Source organism: Podarcis muralis, chromosome 16, assembly GCF_964188315.1.
Source record: "Podarcis muralis chromosome 16, rPodMur119.hap1.1, whole genome shotgun sequence".
Taxonomy (NCBI): domain Eukaryota; kingdom Metazoa; phylum Chordata; class Lepidosauria; order Squamata; family Lacertidae; genus Podarcis; species Podarcis muralis.
In genome coordinates, this window is record NC_135670.1 from 31,814,456 (window position 1) to 31,831,942 (window position 17,487).

At 42.4% G+C, this 17,487-nt stretch overlaps 1 protein-coding gene across 28 annotated transcripts in view; it reads right to left on the reverse strand.

Annotated features, from left to right (window-relative positions):
* The window catches only part of FBRSL1 (fibrosin like 1), a 792,934-nt gene that overhangs the window by 273,186 nt on the left and 502,261 nt on the right, over window positions 1–17,487 (reverse strand). For all 28 annotated transcript variants that reach the window (XM_077920111.1, XM_077920092.1, XM_077920106.1 and 25 more), the window contains one exon: window positions 5,073–5,102. In XM_077920111.1, the coding sequence (XP_077776237.1) occupies window positions 5,073–5,102 (30 nt within the window). The remainder of the gene's footprint in view (window positions 1–5,072; window positions 5,103–17,487) is intronic.

Below are 17,487 nucleotides of genomic sequence, written 5' to 3' on the forward strand. Positions count from 1 at the left end.
AAGAAAGCAATACAGAGAAAAGACACAGAGGCATTCTCTCTTCATTTTTGTGTGTGCAAAGGCTCGTTGGTTAGTCCATAAGTTGAAATGAAGCGTGACGGCCATCTCCACCCCCCACCCTGCTCTCAAATATCATCTGTACAGAATGATATAATATTCTTCCTTTTCTGAGAAGGACAGTTAGGTTACAAGCCATACGCAATGCAGCTTCCTCTGAAGGTAACCTCAGATCCCACATTCTGAAAGCTAATCAATGTTGTTCAGATTTCAATTTCTTCACTACAAGGTGAAGTCAAACCTAATCTAACAAACGTCAGTCTCAGATGTAATGCTGCTAGCCAGGCCTACCCAGTGTAATTTAGATAATCATTAATAGCATAGCTGTATACTAAAACTACATGTCACTTACAACTTCATCTGAGCATTGACTGGCAGATCTTTCAAGTAGTTTTTCTAAATGATTGCTTTTTTGCCTTCTTTGATTGGGGAAATGCGAGAAATACTGTGATTCAGCGTCGGAAATAATATGAGGGAATTGAGTCTCACCATGTTCAGCCATGTAACACTACCCTCTGTTATCAGGAATCTAGACGGGGCAGACAGAAACCTAAAATATACACGGCAAAGAATAATATGGAGAGACGTAAAAGGGGCGGCGGGGGGGGGGGGGGGAGAATGCATTTCACAGAAGAACTTAGCTCTGGCAGAGAACAGCTACTTGTGTGGCACAGCAAGTTCCTGGCCATCTCTACCAAGCAGCAGCTACAAATTTTGGCAGGCACCAACACTTATCATTTAGATGACAGGTTAAGATCCTTTCATTCTCCAAGGCTTTTAATGGGTGATTGGTGCTGGCTGCTGCTTTTATCCGTCTGTTTATTTAGACTTCATCGCTTGTTGATACTGCTGTGTACATTTGTTCTTTCGTGATGTCTCCTTAATTAAATTATGAGAAACTTTCTGTGTATTTATTTTAGACATTTCTATACTCTCCTTCAGCCACAGGCTCCCAGAGTCAGCTCACTCCATAGAGCCACGCAATAACGCTCAAGCAATCCAAACACCAAAACAAACAGGTAAAAAGCTGCAGATCAAGCGGCCACAGCTCAAATATTTGAGAGCCTGGGAAAATAAACCTGAAGTATAACAAAGTGGGCAGCCCTTTGAAAGAAGGCGCTCTGCTCCCAAGGGGCCATCACTGTGGATACCCTTTCTCTGCCCAACACCCACTTCACTTCAGATGGTAGAGGCAACCAATGCTGAGCTTCTTCTACTTGTGCATTTGCACAGAGTGGATCTCTCCCCACCTTGCCCTCTTGCTCTCCTTCTCAGTAAGCAGCAGCAACTTCTACTACAGGTAAGCACCCATCATTCCACCGTCCGACCGCTACAGTTGATGTGAGAACAGGCACCAAGCTGTGTGGAGCTTAGCTGCCAACAGATTAGGAAATTTTAACACAAAAGCTAACATACCATATATGCAAACCAAATAAGGGAAGAGTTCATGCACCACTGCTGGGAGATAAATAGGGGATGGCAGTGCTTTCTGCCCATTGCAGACACTGGACGTGCCAATACTGTGATGGATTTATGCTAGCCCAGGCCACTACAGCTCTTCACATCGGCGTGAAATGGTTGCACTCGCACCAGGTAGACTCAGCCCCATCAGTCCCTCTTCCCCTTTTGGCCTCAGCTACTTGACTGTGGCAACCGAAAAAATATCAACACACACCATAATACAAGCTGTTGTTGCTTAATCCAGCCCTCTCTCTTATGGCTTATGTGTCAAAACACATCTGTGATTTCATCTGGGGCAACTTTAAACATGCAGCAAGACTTTTAAAAGAAGGCAGTGAAAGGATGAAAGGCAAAATACATTTTCCTGATTTTGAACAGATGGGGGAAATCTGCTTTATTAGTGTAGGCTTCCCAGGTATCTTCCTGCATTTGTGGTATTTTTTACCTCCTGTGGTTTTAGCAGAGGTCAAACAGAAACACTTTATAACTCTGTAAGCCAAATGACAACCCAATTCTAAATTTGGAAATGTGCAAATTTTCTGCATCTCTCTGTTAGTTTTATAATTTGATTTTTAAAATAAAACTTTATTATTATTATTTTATTTTGAGGTGGATATCTTGTTCAGCAGTGAGGGTTGCACAAAGCTTCCACTATCCCACCATTCAAAATGATATCTGCAACACTGATAGCTAGTGAGATGGGGAACATGTCAAAGGAAATTTGAAATCAAAAGGGTTTAACTATGAGTTTAAGCACCTTTCTGTGACTTAAGTCAGCCCAACTTTTTCTGGAATTCACCCAGTCTTTGTAAGATGAGAAAGTGGAATTCTAAAGGATGTTGAGACTTACAGAATCATGGATCCCAGTTTGCCCATTCCTAGTTTAACTGAAAACCAACCACCAAAGCTGGGTTTTTCCAAATAATATTTTTCATTTACAATGGAACCTTGGTTCTTGAACTTAATCCATTCCAGAAGTCCGTTAGATTTCCAAAATGTTTAGAAACCCATGGCTTCCGATTGGTGCAGGCACTCCGGAAACAATAGCCGGCAGCTGCATTGGACATTCAGCTTCTGAAAAAAGTTCGCATTCATTTCCGGGTTTGCAGCGTTCGGGTTTCGATTTGTTTGTCAACTAAGCCGTTCAAGAACCAAGGTTCCACTGTCTTTTAAATACTTTAAATCTTGCATTAGAGACCAAAATATTTATTGTGGTGTAAACTTTGGAGGACTCGAGCCTCCTCTTTCAAATAATACTTCTTGCCTCTGATAAAGTGGGCCCTAGATCATGAAATTTGTTAGCATTTAAGCTTCAACAACAGGGGTCGGCAAGGCTTACCGGGCATGGGCCGGATCACTCCTGCAGAGATCATCTGTGGGCTGGACCGATGCAGTGCAACGCCGGAAATCGCTTCTGCGCATGTACGCGGCACCGGAAATCGCTTCTGCGCATGCCCAGATGCCAAAAATTGCGCCTGTTCAAAAGCAATTTTCGGCGTCTGGGCAGGTGCAGAAGCAATTTCTGGCACCACGGACATGCGCAGACGCGATTTCTGGCATCTGGGTATGCACAGAAGCGATTTCCCGAGCCGCAGAAAAGAATCGCCAAGCCGCGCCGGTTTAGCACAGCACGCAGGGACTCACCGAATGGGCGGCTCGGTTCAGGGGCGTCTTGTGGGCTGGTTAAATGGCCTCCATGGGCCTCTCCCGGCCCATGGGCCTTAGGTTGCCGACCCCTGTTCTACAAGAATCTTCTCTGTTTTTGTGTATTGGAGAGATGAATGTTGAAGCTTCTATGGAAGGGACTTGACAAATGACACTCTATTATATTGGTATCTGTGCTATGACCAAGTGAGGGGCTGATACTTTATTGTAAAAGGTAGGACCCGTTCTACCCAAGCAGCGGTTCACAGCACTCTTGTTTATGAAAACGTCCTCCACTACCCTGAGACTGTGCCTCATTCAACGACTATATCGTTCTGGACTTTTTTGGATGCCAAAGGGGTTCCACAGCAAATTATCTCCATCCCAAGACATTAGTGATGCATGGCAGAAACTGGGTACCTTAGCCAAATGGTGTGGAGCTGCCCAACTGCAAGCCCCTCTTGGGGTTAATCTTCCTGCTTTTTGAGAATTTACTACCAAATATACATGCATGACACCCAGCCAAATGTACAGTGCTTCAACACTGGAGGGGGAATATGTTACCTTCCGTGCAACACCTTCTTAGTGTCAGCATCTCAGCTCTAGAACTCCCTTCCTTCTAAGATACAAAGGGTGGCGTTGCTATTCAACTTCTGGTGCGAGGTAAAGACTTGGTTATGTCAGATCTGGTGTTTCCTGGATTCATTTATAATTCATTTGCCTTGTTTTAACCTGTATTATGCTGTCACTTATGCTGTTTTGTATATATGTTATTGTTACCCACCCTGGAATTATTTTTGCAGTGAAGAGTGGGAGAGAAAAGTTTTAATTAAATAAAAGCATTTAACAAACAATTTGTAGTTCCTGTCTTTATCTGAACTGGAAATGTATTGATGTGAGTGCAAAGAAGATAGATATGAAAACATTTGATCAACATTTCTTGAGAGTTATGACAGCTCAATATATTTGTATTTCTAATTTATATGGCCAAAACAACTTCCATATTTTAACACTCCCTTTTTGTCTGAATGTTACTTTAATTGTATTCTTCAAAAATTGCAGTAAAAACTTCAGCCCACTCAAAGACAGAACCAAGGCAGCTGTAAATGTCAGCATGGCCTGAGACTAATATCTGATGAACTTGAAGGTTATTTACAGGCAATAAATTTTTCTTTTAACACAATGTCAGTCTGAAGCTCACAATGGAATTCAACATAGTCTCATAGTGGTCTCACTGCAGTCAGTGGGAGTGCTTCAAAGTTTAGTGATGTTAATTAAACTTGCCTCTTCTATAGGTGGGACATTTTTAGGTCAGTGGAGGTCACTGGGTTTAAACAAGAACCCATACATTCATCTCTCCCCATCCCAAACATCTGACTATAATCTCCCAATGACTAATGCGAGTATCAAGCAAAAGGGTCAGGGGTAAAAAAATCTTTGCTGCATGATAAATATGTATGCATGAAGCCAAAATATACCTTGACAGTTACAACATCATCTGCAAAGACGGGTTACTGGTTGTCCATCTTCGAAACCCATTACGAAAACTGACATATTCAAAAGTCATTATAAATAAAATATTGCCTTTCAAGCAGTTACTGAGGGAAGTCTTCCTCCAAAATAACATGATAGGAATGCTATTGCAGTCTTGAGTGCTCTTCCAATCAGAGCACATTAATCAAAGAAGGTCGTCATGTTAGCAACAACAAACCCTATTTTATGTACATAGTAAAGCCCAAAGGAAAAGACATCTTGTATTTCAGGTTTAGCAATCACTATTTCTAAAATCTGGCATAAAAGCAGATAGGAATTTTTTTTTGTAGTTTCCTCTTACTTTCCTGGAAAAAGAGTTTCCAAGCTTCAGGAAGGCAGTAGAGTCAAAACAAAAAGGAAAGGACATTTGGACTTACCTTATCGTCAATGTCACTCTCACTGTCACACTGTAGATTAAAAAGAAAGAAATAGAAGACTCTGTTATGAAAAGATGCAGAAATTATACACATCAACGTATACAACTCAAAGCCTTCTTAGCACTAAGGGCCTCATAAGATACGTAGCACAATTAGAACGCACTGCGATAATCACATTTATTTGAATTTTAGAATTCTTTGAGAGTATTGGTAAGCATGTAGATAATGAGGTGTGCAAATTTTATGAAATTAATAATAATAATAATAAACTTATCTGTATGAAAGAAACACAAGGTAATATCAATAAAAAATGTCACAGACTCCCTCCATTTTTATTACGACAATAGAGCCAGAATTTTGAATTTCCCTGGCAAATCACATCATTTCCCTTTGAAAATGTATTCCCTATTTTAACATTGAAATAAATAATCTCAGCATGTTAACATGAACTAAAATAACATATCCAAATAATGCTATTTTAAATTGGATAAATACACAAACATCCCAGTAGATAGGCATTAACTGCCCTGAGCATTTGGAAAAGTGAGATATTTTGTGCTGGGTAAAAGGCCATTTGATGAATTCCTTCACTAAAAGTTCCTAGCATATCAGTCATGGCATATGAAGGCAAATGTTCCTCCTATGTATTGGAAACTGTTCTGAGAGCAGGCTTTAACACCCAGTGAGGTTCATCCCTAAGAATCTGTATTGAGATCAGGACAATTTAATTTGTTCATAAATTATTTGAATTTAGAGATGAATACCATAGCTTGCAGTAGCAAACTGTGCAGATGACCCAATTTATTAAGGACAGTGAACTCCTGAGTTGACTGTGAGGATCTCAAAAAGAATTTTTCCAAACTGGCTGCCTGGGCAACAGAATGGCAGAAGTGTCTCAATGTCTGTAAGGGCAAATTGGGACATAAACAGTGACTCTTATCTGCTGTTCTGTTGACTAGTTAGCCAATTTGGAGAGATTCTTCTACAGATCCTCCTCACAGTCCATTTGGGACTTTACTATATTGATTCAATGTCTAGACGGGTACATTGGGACACAGAATCCAAAATATATATATATTGACTTGGGGACATGGGGAACCTAATTTGGCTGTTACTGTTCAGGTTTGGGATCAGTGGACGACCTTGGGGTCTCAAAGTTCAATGACATCCTATGTGATGCTAAAATGGCGCCATCTCTTGCCTTCCATTCTACAACATACTGTGGTTGTCGCGCCCCCCGCAGCGCACCCAAGGCTCCCCCCCCCCAGTGTGACCGAACTGGCCACACTTCCATAAATCCGCCTCTGTTGGGATCATAGTAGAAAGCTTACTAAAAATGCTGGCTGTATGATTTCTATCCATTGCCAGGATGTGACCCTCAAAAGCCTTTGAGGGAATGAAACCCTCATCAGAAAGAAAGCGTTGCCCACTTCAATGTGATTCTACTGGGAAAGAGCTATCTTTATTCATTCATTTATTTGACATATTTATAAATTGCTTCGCAGGCAAAAGTTGTTGAAGTGATATAAAATACAAAAGACTTAAGACTGTGGGGCATGCAATACTCTCAGCAGTCCCCTAGAGCTAAGGAGGCACAGTTGCTGGCAAGGACAGCAGCAGAGGAAGTGGCACGCCCAGGGCCAGAGTCTGCCTGCCTCCTCCCACTCAGCCACCCTACAGCTGGGGGGAGGCAGTGGGCAGACCATTTGGGGCAGCGCAGAGCCTGTGAGCGCCCAAGCCACCGTGTTACTCCCAGGAGAGAAACGTGGCTCAGGTGTGCTCTCTCCCAGGAGAGAAACGTGGCTCAGGTGTCAGTGGTGACACCCGGGGCGGCCCGCACCCACCGCACTCACCTTCCTCCACCCCTGGGCAAGGATATATGGGGCAATGCAGTTCCTTAAGTAACCTGGTCTCAAGTTTATCAATTTGTAGTATAGTTGCTCTCCTGTGCTTAAAATCTTAGGAGACTAAAGTTCTTAAAACATTTTCTAGATGGGAAAAAACCCATAAAGTCAAGAAGGAGAAGGGGTGGCAGTCGTTTTACATTGGACACACTTGCTGGCTTTGAAAATGGAATAGTTCTATTTTCAGCTGTACATATGGCAGGATAATGACACCTTGGAATGTTTAGGGATGCATAGATCTCACTGGCTGGAGATGAGAAAACATTACCATTGCAAAGTACAAATGAAGCTATTGCAGCCTTCTCTATGGGCAGAAAATGACCTCAAAAGCAGCAGGGGGGTGGTTTCTACATTAAAACAGGGAATCTCATCTTCCCTGGAAAATATATTATGGCACATTTTGTCAGTTGCCCACCAAGGGCTGCTTCTCAAGTTACATTATTTTAGACAGAGGATATGAATTAGTTGACTTTGGATTTTGCGGTCAAAGCACTAGCAACCAGTGGGAAAGAGATTTGATCTTTGGCATCTTACACTGGTTCTCCCTCTGAGGGATACTAGACGTCTGCTTCTATCAAAATGGACAGAAAGACCTCTAAAACCTAGGAGCAGTTATTTGCATGCCATTTCCACTTCCCGGTTTGTCTGAAGGCATGTGAGGCAGCTGCCTCAGGCAGCTAATTCTGAGTATCCAGAAAGGACATTTCTACTGATTCCTATGGGGAATTTTCTAATGCATTCCTGACCACAAAATGTTGGAACCCCCCCCCCCCCAGTTCATCACGCCCCCCAGAAAACCCAGGAAAACTGCTCTCTGATTTGTCCTATTCAGGGCCATCTTACCCATAGGTGCTAGGGGTGTGGGGCACCCAGATGCCAGGATCTCAGGGGTGCCAGGCCAAGAGTCTGGGGCCTGAGAGTTGAGTCCGGGGAAGAGCCCGCCCATTGGTCGGAGCACCACAGTGGGCTCTTCTGCTGTGGGTGGCTCTGTGCTGTGAGTTTGGGGGTGACTGAGCCAGCGAGACCCTGAGGTGGCCAGCTGGCTCCGCCCTCCTGCACACCTAGGACTGGGCAATCTGGGGGTGGGCCGCCGGGCGGATCTTTGCACCCTGGTGCCGCCTATGCTTAAGATAGCCCTGGTCCTATTGTTCCCCCTCAATTCCTCAGCCAACCAGCAAAAAGTAAACAATGAAGTAAAAACTGCTTGTTGTTCAAATATCTGAATCTGCAATGTGTATAGCAAGTTTTGGGTACTAATTCCTCTCATTTGGATAAGTGAATTTTCAAGTCTCTTCAGGTCACATTTCCTCTCTAGGCTACATCCTCTTTCCCCAGGCCACACCCCTCACGGGTCTTGCTTTGTCTTGTAGGACACTGGACTAGATGACACTTCCAACTCTACAATTCTATGATTCTATAATACTTGCTTCCCTTGATGGAGGACAGAGAAGGACGCATGAGTGTGTGTAGAAACAAAGGTAAGATGGACATTAATTGTTCTGCTCACATTTGCCTCACATTGACCTGCAGGTGGCTCCCAAAAGGTTGCCCAAAAGAAAATGTGGCCCCTGGAATGAAAAGGTTTCCCCATACCTGACGTAAGACATTTAGAAGACTAAAAATATTAAGGGAAAAAATAATAATCAGAAAATGCCGTATTGCTGCAACTCTTTAATGCAACGAAGAACAAACAAACACAGAACACACATTAATAATAGCAATATTTACAATAGCATAAGTAGGTTCACCTTACAGATCTTTTTTTAATTGACACAAATCAGAAGAATGGTTAACAATGTACATGTTATAGTACTTTAACATGTTCTTTGTTAACCATTCTTATGATTGATATTCCTTAAAAAAAGAACGAAAAAAGATCTAGAGCATTCCTCAGCAGGAGTAAAAGGGAAATTTGTGGTCTGGTTCACACATGTGGTACTGTCTAAGTACATTCATGTACAGTTTTTAATGCAAGACTAACAGGGATTTGATCTGCTTCTGGATTAAGTAGATAATTTCTGTGTTGTTTGCAGACTAAATTTTCTGGGCATGAGTGATTAGTCCTGGATTTCCTTTGATTTGTTTTCCCGCCTCACTGAACTATGGGAAGCTATCCCATAATCCTTTGAAGAGGTGGGTTTTTGCGTTGTTTTTTTTAAGGACATACATTGCTTGCCAAGGAAATAGAACCTTTTTCTTCCCTCTTCTTGAACAGTCCCCTCTAAATGGATGTGTCAGTTTAGATGCATTCTGGGGACAACAGCAAATGTACCATTTAACTTCTGACACACATTTAAAACAAGATGTATCTAAACTATTGATACCCAGGAACATTTTCTATCATATAAATATTATTATTTATGTGTATATTGCATATGGGTATTATGTATTTTTCGTTTTCTCCCCCCTTTTCATGTCTTATTTTACCCTGTGCACTTTCAATTTACACACACACACAACTTTTAATCTTTTTTTATCTCTCTCTCCCTACACACACACACACACACACACTTAATTAGTTTTTATTAAGGTTTTTGTGTTACAAAGCAAACAGATAAACAGGGAAAGGTACATCTATTTTCTCAGCTTTCAATTCATAGTCTTTCCCACAGTTTGTTTCCATTTGGTGAGAGACACTTTTGTCATAGACATCTTGCAGCTGGGGGAAAGGGAATGGAATATATATACATATATACTGTGTTTGCTTAGCTGCCAGGCCACACTGTGCTAGAAGAAACTGGGAAGAGCAAAGTGCGCACAGACTACTCCCCAAGAACCAGCACATCGACATAGTTTTAATAAACTACAGTTTAGCTTATTGTGATGTGTGCAAACAAGTATCTTACAGGTAGATCTGCTGGGTCTACTGAAGTTGCCACTGTATCATCAAAAACCCTTGAAGTAATGGTAAGAATTTTTGAATGTGGAATAGGAGAGAATATTTTAAAACACACATTAAAGGGGTAAACTAGGTGAGACCTGCGGCTACAGGGAAGTATACAAATTTAATAAATAATAATAATAAACAATATTAATATATTGCTGGTGCCCAATACCTCCTGAGTGTGTGTAATTCATGAGAACCCAAGCCCCAGAAATAAATTGGTTCTGAGTCATCCTGCTGTGCAACTATTATCTGGAGAACCAGAGAAGCAGCACATTCAGAAGAGTGGGGAAACAAAAACCAAGGCGAAAGTTTGCTGGTTTAAGCCATGCAACAAGCTTTTCTTACAGAATGTGAGCCATGAAGGAATTTAAAGGGTGGAGGGAGAAGAGAAAGCTCTCCACATCTTCACCTCCCACGCAGCTGTTGTCAATGGGACAAAAGCCCTTGTCAAAACACACAGTTAAAGAAATGTGAGGAATGGCAACTGCTGACAGCTATGGGGGCTCATTTAAAGACAAAAGCCTCAATTACCTGAATTTTCCTACAGGCCTGTTAACACGCCAGGTCTATAAGTAAATCTGTAAACAGCCTATTGTGTTGTGTTCATAAAGGCTTGTAAAGGGATTACTGGCAGAGTTGTGCCAATTGCCTCTTAATTCCACCAAGAATGTTTGCAAAGGAGATCCTAATTGCCCCACTTTTTTTCTTCTTCTTTTTTTTTGTAAAAACAGTTTGGGGGCAGAGGCAGGTTTAAGCCTGAATCTTGCTAGTGGCAAGTAAGCTTTTAAAAAATGAAATCCCAAACAAACAATACTTTCTGGAGTTTGCTTGATCTGCTATCAACGAGCTGGTTGTTGCCAAGTGTGCACTGGAAGTGAAGGCAAGGCTGATCTTTCTAGGGGCGAGACACAGAGAAAGAGAGACTCCCGTATTAGAGTTCCCAAGTGTCCTTGAAAATCAAGAAATGCCTTGATTTGGACCTCATTTAAACCTTAATTATTAAATGTTTCTGATTTTCAAGAAGTTTCACTGACCTTCTTGATTTATAAGCAACAATGTCTAAAGGCATTGCTTTTTTCTAAAAAATAATGTTTAGGGGTACTCTCATTTTCCTACACATATTGAAATATTGCCCCTCAATGAGGCCAAACTTAAGATTCACAAAATGTTTGGGGGTATGCATACCCCCAGAAAAAAACACTGTCTGAAGGTACTGTTTCCCTAAGAGGAAAAAGTAAACCAATTTCAAGCTGCTTGAACTGTCATAATCCCCCCCCCCAATATAAAGAAAACCAGCAGTTTTAAAAACAGAAATTATAAAATAATATACTCAGCAGCCATATGAATACTGCAGTTATCAAGTGACAAAAATGTAACTTTGCCTGAATCTAGATGACCTCAAAAGCTTTTCCTTACTGTAGAGAGCAATAAACATGATAGCTGAAACATCTTCCAAAGTTGTGCGGAGCAAACAACGTTCTACAACAATGCAAGAATTAGTAGCAAATGTTTAGAAAGCTGGAGATGGTAGTAATCCAAAACAGTCTCTTAGACTGGCCTCTTGTTGGGGGTTATAATATAGGGCATACTGGGAGGTCACTGGATAATCATAAGGGCAGCCTCTGAAGGCATGGCAAGCACTCACCTGACCTCTGGACAGCTGAGACGCGGCTTCTTATTGGGAAGGAGAGGGATGATGTGGCAAAAAGGTCGCCACAATGCAAGCGCACCACTTGAGCCTATCTGCCACACCTGTTGGGTGCATTTGGACCATGCCACACTCCCTGCTGCTTCACTCCACCCACCATCAGAGTAAGGAGCAGATAACTTAGTGTTAGGTGGTCAGGTGAGCCCTCCTGCTACTGTGAAAGAGGCTCTATTGGTTGCCATCAACTACAGTTATACTCAAAGATGACCCACTAAAATCAATGGCTCTACTTTAGTCATGCTTATTATTTTCAATGGGTGCCTTCTGAGTAGGACTAACATTGGCCACAACCCTATACAGATATATTTGCACACATATAGCAATATTGTATTACGCACAGTATATGCAACTTTTGCAGAAGTTTACATATTTTACCATGATTCTTAAATACATTTTCATGTTCATTTAAATAACCTTGTTAATCTAAGCTAGGTTACAAATTCTTTGTTTCCAGCCTGATTTCTGGTGGCATTATGTTTTAGTATTCTGTTTTATGTTCTGTTATGGTCAATGGTCAAATAAACTCATTCCTGTGCTTATTTTAAACAGCCTTTTTTGTTTAATCGTGGTTAATGCTGAATGGGTGCATTTCTGTACTGTTCAGATTAATAGCAGTACTATCTTCTCTCTCTATGGATCTTGGAAGTACAACAGCAGGGATCAATCAGTTTGTAGGTGTTTATTCTGTTAATCTTAAAGTCAACTAACCAAGAAGGGGGGTGGGTTGAGGTGGTCTATAGCAACTAAGCAGAGTGGTATGATATTCACAAAAAGTAGCAAGCGTCTGGATTGGCTATGTAGTTCTAAGGGAGTTTTTCCTTTGTATGTTTAGCTGAATAGCACCCTGCTACGTACAAGGCCTGAACCAGAAAACAAAACAAAACCTCTCTGTTCCTTTCTTCTCAAATTACATAGTTTTCATTCACTTTCATTACTGAAGTGTTATCAGGTGGCCTTGTTTTCTGGACTCCATTTGCATTATTTAAGTGACCTTGGCATTTTCCAATACTATATTTGAATGGAATCTAAACCAAATGAATTACATATTTCCTCTTCTGCCTCTTAAGTATCTCAGGTAGTGGGGAACATTATCAGGGTTTTTACAATATTTCAGTTAGCTACACAGAGGGATTGGTGCCAGTTTGCATAGCTATTGATCCTACTGGACAAGACTTGTTTGTTAAAAGCCACATTTCCTCTTTTTCATCTTCTTTCATGGTCCAGATCTATTCCCTTAGTCCTCAGTCCTATAATACCACAATGAAAGTAAACCGTTTATATAGCAGGGTTTGAGATTACAGAGGATTCTCAGATGGTACAAGGGAGAAAATAAAAGCATTGTAAAAGTAATGTAGGAAGAATCACTGTGTAAAAAACAACAATATAGTTTGCTGCTTTAAATATACAGCAGACATATACTTCACTTACGCATATATTACTAGAATCAGTGTTAAATATTTAAAACCAGAAATGGTTTGGGGCTGCCTGGAAGGCAGGTACTTGCACAGCCACTTAATGCAGATACATTCAAACTGTGCCACGGATTCTCAGCTGGAGGGGGGAGGCAAAGGTGGCTATAGCTGCAGTGCTTGAGGCCCATGGGGGCACTGAGCAAGGCTTTGGGGCAATATACCAGGAGCATTGCCTGCAGCAGCAAGCAGTAGCTAACAGGCATTAAGGAGCCAGCGGAAACGACTACAGGGCTTTGCATTGTTCCTAAAAAAGCACAGACACTGCTTCACCAAATCAGAGATTAAACAAACCCTTGAGTATTGGACTAGCCCGAGGACAGCCCAATGATTATATGCAAACTGGAGATATAGGTAGGTAGATAGATATAGATAGATAGATAGATGATAGATAGATAGATGATAGATAGATAGATAGATAGATGATAGATAGATAGATAGATAGATGATAGATAGATAGGCAGATTTGGTATGGATCCTTGTAGCCCAATGTCTCTTAATGTCCTCCAGAGCAGTGTTTTTCAACTAGCCAGGATAGCTCTGTCAGTAGAGCATGAGACTCTTAATCTGTGGACCCACCTGGAATCCATGAGTGCATGCCCCGGTTGTGTGTGTGGTGCAATTGCACTCCCTACGGCCTAGGCCAATAAGAGGAAGCAAAATGCAGGCTCAGTTTTCAAGTTATAAGGGCATAAGGAAGCAGTGATGGAGGCATTGTCGCAATCCACCTGAGGTGTCATGTAGCCTAACTGTAGAAGGCCAATGCTCTAGTCAGAAGCAGCAGTTGCGTGAGGGCTAAGCACCCTTAGGTGGTTGGTGTGGAAGAAGGTTAAAGTCACTTTGTTTGATCAGTCTTAGAAGCAAATTCAGAGAGCAAGGACATCCCTTAGGTTGATTTGGAGAACATGGGGCCAAACTCCTCTACCTTTGCACCAGTACTAAAGGTGTTTGAGAGCTGAGGCATGACACCACCCCTTTCAATGGCAGTGACAAAAGAGGACAAAATGTGCATTGGCATTGGGCAAGGTTTAAATTGAGGTTTCAGTCTGTGGAATCCAAGGTTCAAGTGTGTTACGTAGTTTCATAAGCACTCTCCAACTTTCCCTGACACAATATCTGCTTACATATAGCTCCCACTTCTACCCAATCACTGCATGTGCAAACTGGAAAGTTCTAGGAAGCTGCCTTACATTAGATAGGCTATATATTCATCATTCTAGACCAATACTGTCTGCTCTGACTGGAAGCTGCTTTCCAGGGTTCATGAAGATGGCCTTTTGCAGGCCCTGTTACCTGCTCCTTTTTACTGGAAATGTCAGGATTTTGAACACAAAGCATGTGCTGTCCTACGTAGTTACCGTCCCCCTAAAGAGACATAAAAAAAGAAAGAAAAGAAAGAAAAACCTAGACATCCTTTTATTCAAGACCGACAGTTGGACTGCCCAGAGGACACAGGTGACTCATGAGTCATGCCTCAGTCTACCCTTGTAACATTTCACAGTGCTTAATTTTCGAAAAAAGAAACATCAGACTCAAACTTACAATGAAGCTATTTCCAGAGGTGAGTGCATAGGCCTTGATTTGTACCAAAATGCAGCCATTAAATGAACACAAGTGTCTCTGAACATGTGTGGAGTGCAGTTCCTCCCTCCCAGCTACCCCAAACCTGGGATTATGTGATGAGCCTTTAGTGGCAAGACATAGGAAGCCGCCTTATATCATTTCAACCTATCTGCCCTATCTGCCCATTCAGAGCAACTATGGCTACTACTCTTCAGAGTCTCGGGCAGAGTTTTACCCCATCCCTAGCAACCTGAACCTTTTAACTTGGGATGAAGGGGATTGAGTTGGTGATTTAACATGCAAAACACATTCTCCAACCACTGAGCTATGGGTCTTCCCCCTAAAATTCAAGCAGGCTTGAGCTGCAGGCCGTTCCTTTTGGAACTCTAGAAGTATGTGAGCACTGGTTGCATTTACAAAACAGCATGGAAAAGGCATTCTGCACTTCCTCATAAAAGTCTGCTGCTATTTCGCATCTTCTAAAGCTGAACAGGTCCTGGGGTTCATATGGTTTTGAGGCCTAGCTGATGGAGCCCCCTGCTCTCTGTACCTCACAATGATTTGGTGGTAGCAATGGTGGCATGGTGTGTGTGTGTATGTGTGTGTGTGTGTGTGTGTGTGTGTGTGTGTGTGTTTCTGTGTGTATAAGGGATGGGAGGGGGTGTTGGGTCCCTCTGCCACATACTCAGGTTTGGCACCATATTAAAGTCTGCAGGGTGTTAAGAAGATGGGAAGAAGGAGCTTTATCATGAGCCAAGCTGACAGAAAAGCCCACTAATGGGACTTGAGGCTTTACGCACAGAAACAAAAAAACAAAAAAAGAAGGAAGAAACTGCCAAAACATTAAGCTTCCGCCAAGTGTCGAAGGGCTACTGATTTATTGCAGCAATTTTGCCACTGTGTCCTTTATAAGGTCCCCCGAGTCTTTCCCCACTGGCAAGAAACTGTGAGCTGTTGCGGCTCAGGGAGAAGCGTAGAAGCTAGCCAAGAGCTTTTGCGGGGTGGGGGGCTCGGGGAGGGAGAGAGAAGATAGAAAGGAAGAAAGGAAGGGGGAGGAAATTGAATGTTGACTTGAACTTGCCCCAGGCAGGAGAGAGTCCTCTTAGCTCCACTAGCTCTTTGACAGCTTGATGAAATGAGTCCAGGGCCTCCCCATGGCTAGACCAGCTCTGGCTTCCGAATGCTGAGGGGGAGCAGGGCGGAGGTGGGGGGTAGGGGTAGAGCTGTAAGAAACAGACTGAGCCTCAGGGCAGCAATTTCCTTCCTTCACCACTACCCCCCCTTTCTTTTCTCACCATTTGGCTGGGAGAGGGAGGTCATAAGCACTATACATGTATAAACTGAGCTCTCTTTCACCCCCCCCCCTCTCTTTCAATCTTAGTGGTGGCAATTTGGCAACTGAGGATAGCCCTGAGCGCTATAACTAATTTTGAGAGGCAACGATGCATCAACATGGCTGGTGCAGGCTGAGCCAAAGGTGTGTGAATGGGTGTGGGGGTGTTGCTGTGGAGGCCATTTTGTTAAGTGACCAACAGCTGTCACCTGCAAGCTGAGAGAAGGGAAATCTCTCTCTCTCTCCGCCCCCCCACCCGTGTGTCTTACATGAGGGAAATTAGGGTGGATTTTCTACCGTTCCCCTTTTACCTCAGAGCACGTTAATCTTCCAATCCACCACTGTTTTAGCACAAAACAATAAAAAAATAAAAAGGAGAGAAAAAGAGAGAAAGGAAAGGCCCAGTGTTTGCACAGGAAGCAGTTCCTTGGACTCTATTATTGTCTCTGCACCCCCAAAGCTGCCTCCTTGTGTTACTTCCATGGGTCAAGGAGCCAACGGTTTAAAAAACACTATTTAAAAGTCTCTTTTCATTCCACAAAAGTGAGTTGATCTGCTACAGCTAGGGGTCGATTCCCAACGGGCCTCCGTATTCCCCTACCCCCCTCCAAGCCCCCTTTTCTCTTCTCTTTTCCTTAGTCTTCATAAATTAATCAGGAAGGCCCTGACTAAGTCATTTCATGCTGTACAACATAAAAGGAAGTCCCCTGATGCTCCAACCTAGGATCTATTAAAAGCAGAGAGAGAAGGGAGGAAAAGCAGAGGGGGAGAAAAGCAGCGGAGGGAGGAGGGGGAAAAAAACCCTTCAACCTTTTTGATTTTTTGTTAGGATAAAAGCTGGAGGACTTTGTTACAAATTCTAGCCTACATCAAAACACCTTAAATAATTCAAAGAACATGTTTAAAGGGAAGAAACTGAATGTTGCTCTGATGTTCAGTTGCTGCAAACGCAGAATATTACCCCAAACAGCATAGCCTGTTAAGGGAGGCAGACAGGGGTGGGGGGAGCAGCCTTGAGCATTCCAGTTCTTTAGAAAAATGTCAGAACCTGTAAAAATCATAATTTCCAGCAACTCCCCCCCCCCCCAAATGTGTGTCTGTTTGCGTGCATGATATAAACTCAGCGAGACTGAAATGTAGGTTCCTGACAAGCTGTTAACAAGACAACTTTCGAAATTCTAGTCTGGAGCTCTCTGGGAGATGGGCTGCCATTTCACTGTTCTGAGGAAGTTCATGACATGACAAGCAAAAATCAGGAAACAGAGACCTAAAAACCACGGTGTAATTTTCATTTGCTTCTGTCGTGAAAGAATTCAGGCAGAAATATTAGGAGGCTGAACAAAAAAGAAAAGAAAAGAAAAGACGAGCATGTGTGTGAGAGAGAAAATGAACTGGAAAGTAATTGTTGGGATTTAACAAGCAGATCGTTTATACTTTAAAAAATTATATAATACGGGGATTCTATTACGTGTGTGTGTGTGTGTGTGCACGCGCGTGCCCCTGGTGCCAGTGGTAGGCCAGGTTGGGTGCTGGTGCCACTGGCAAAGGGCT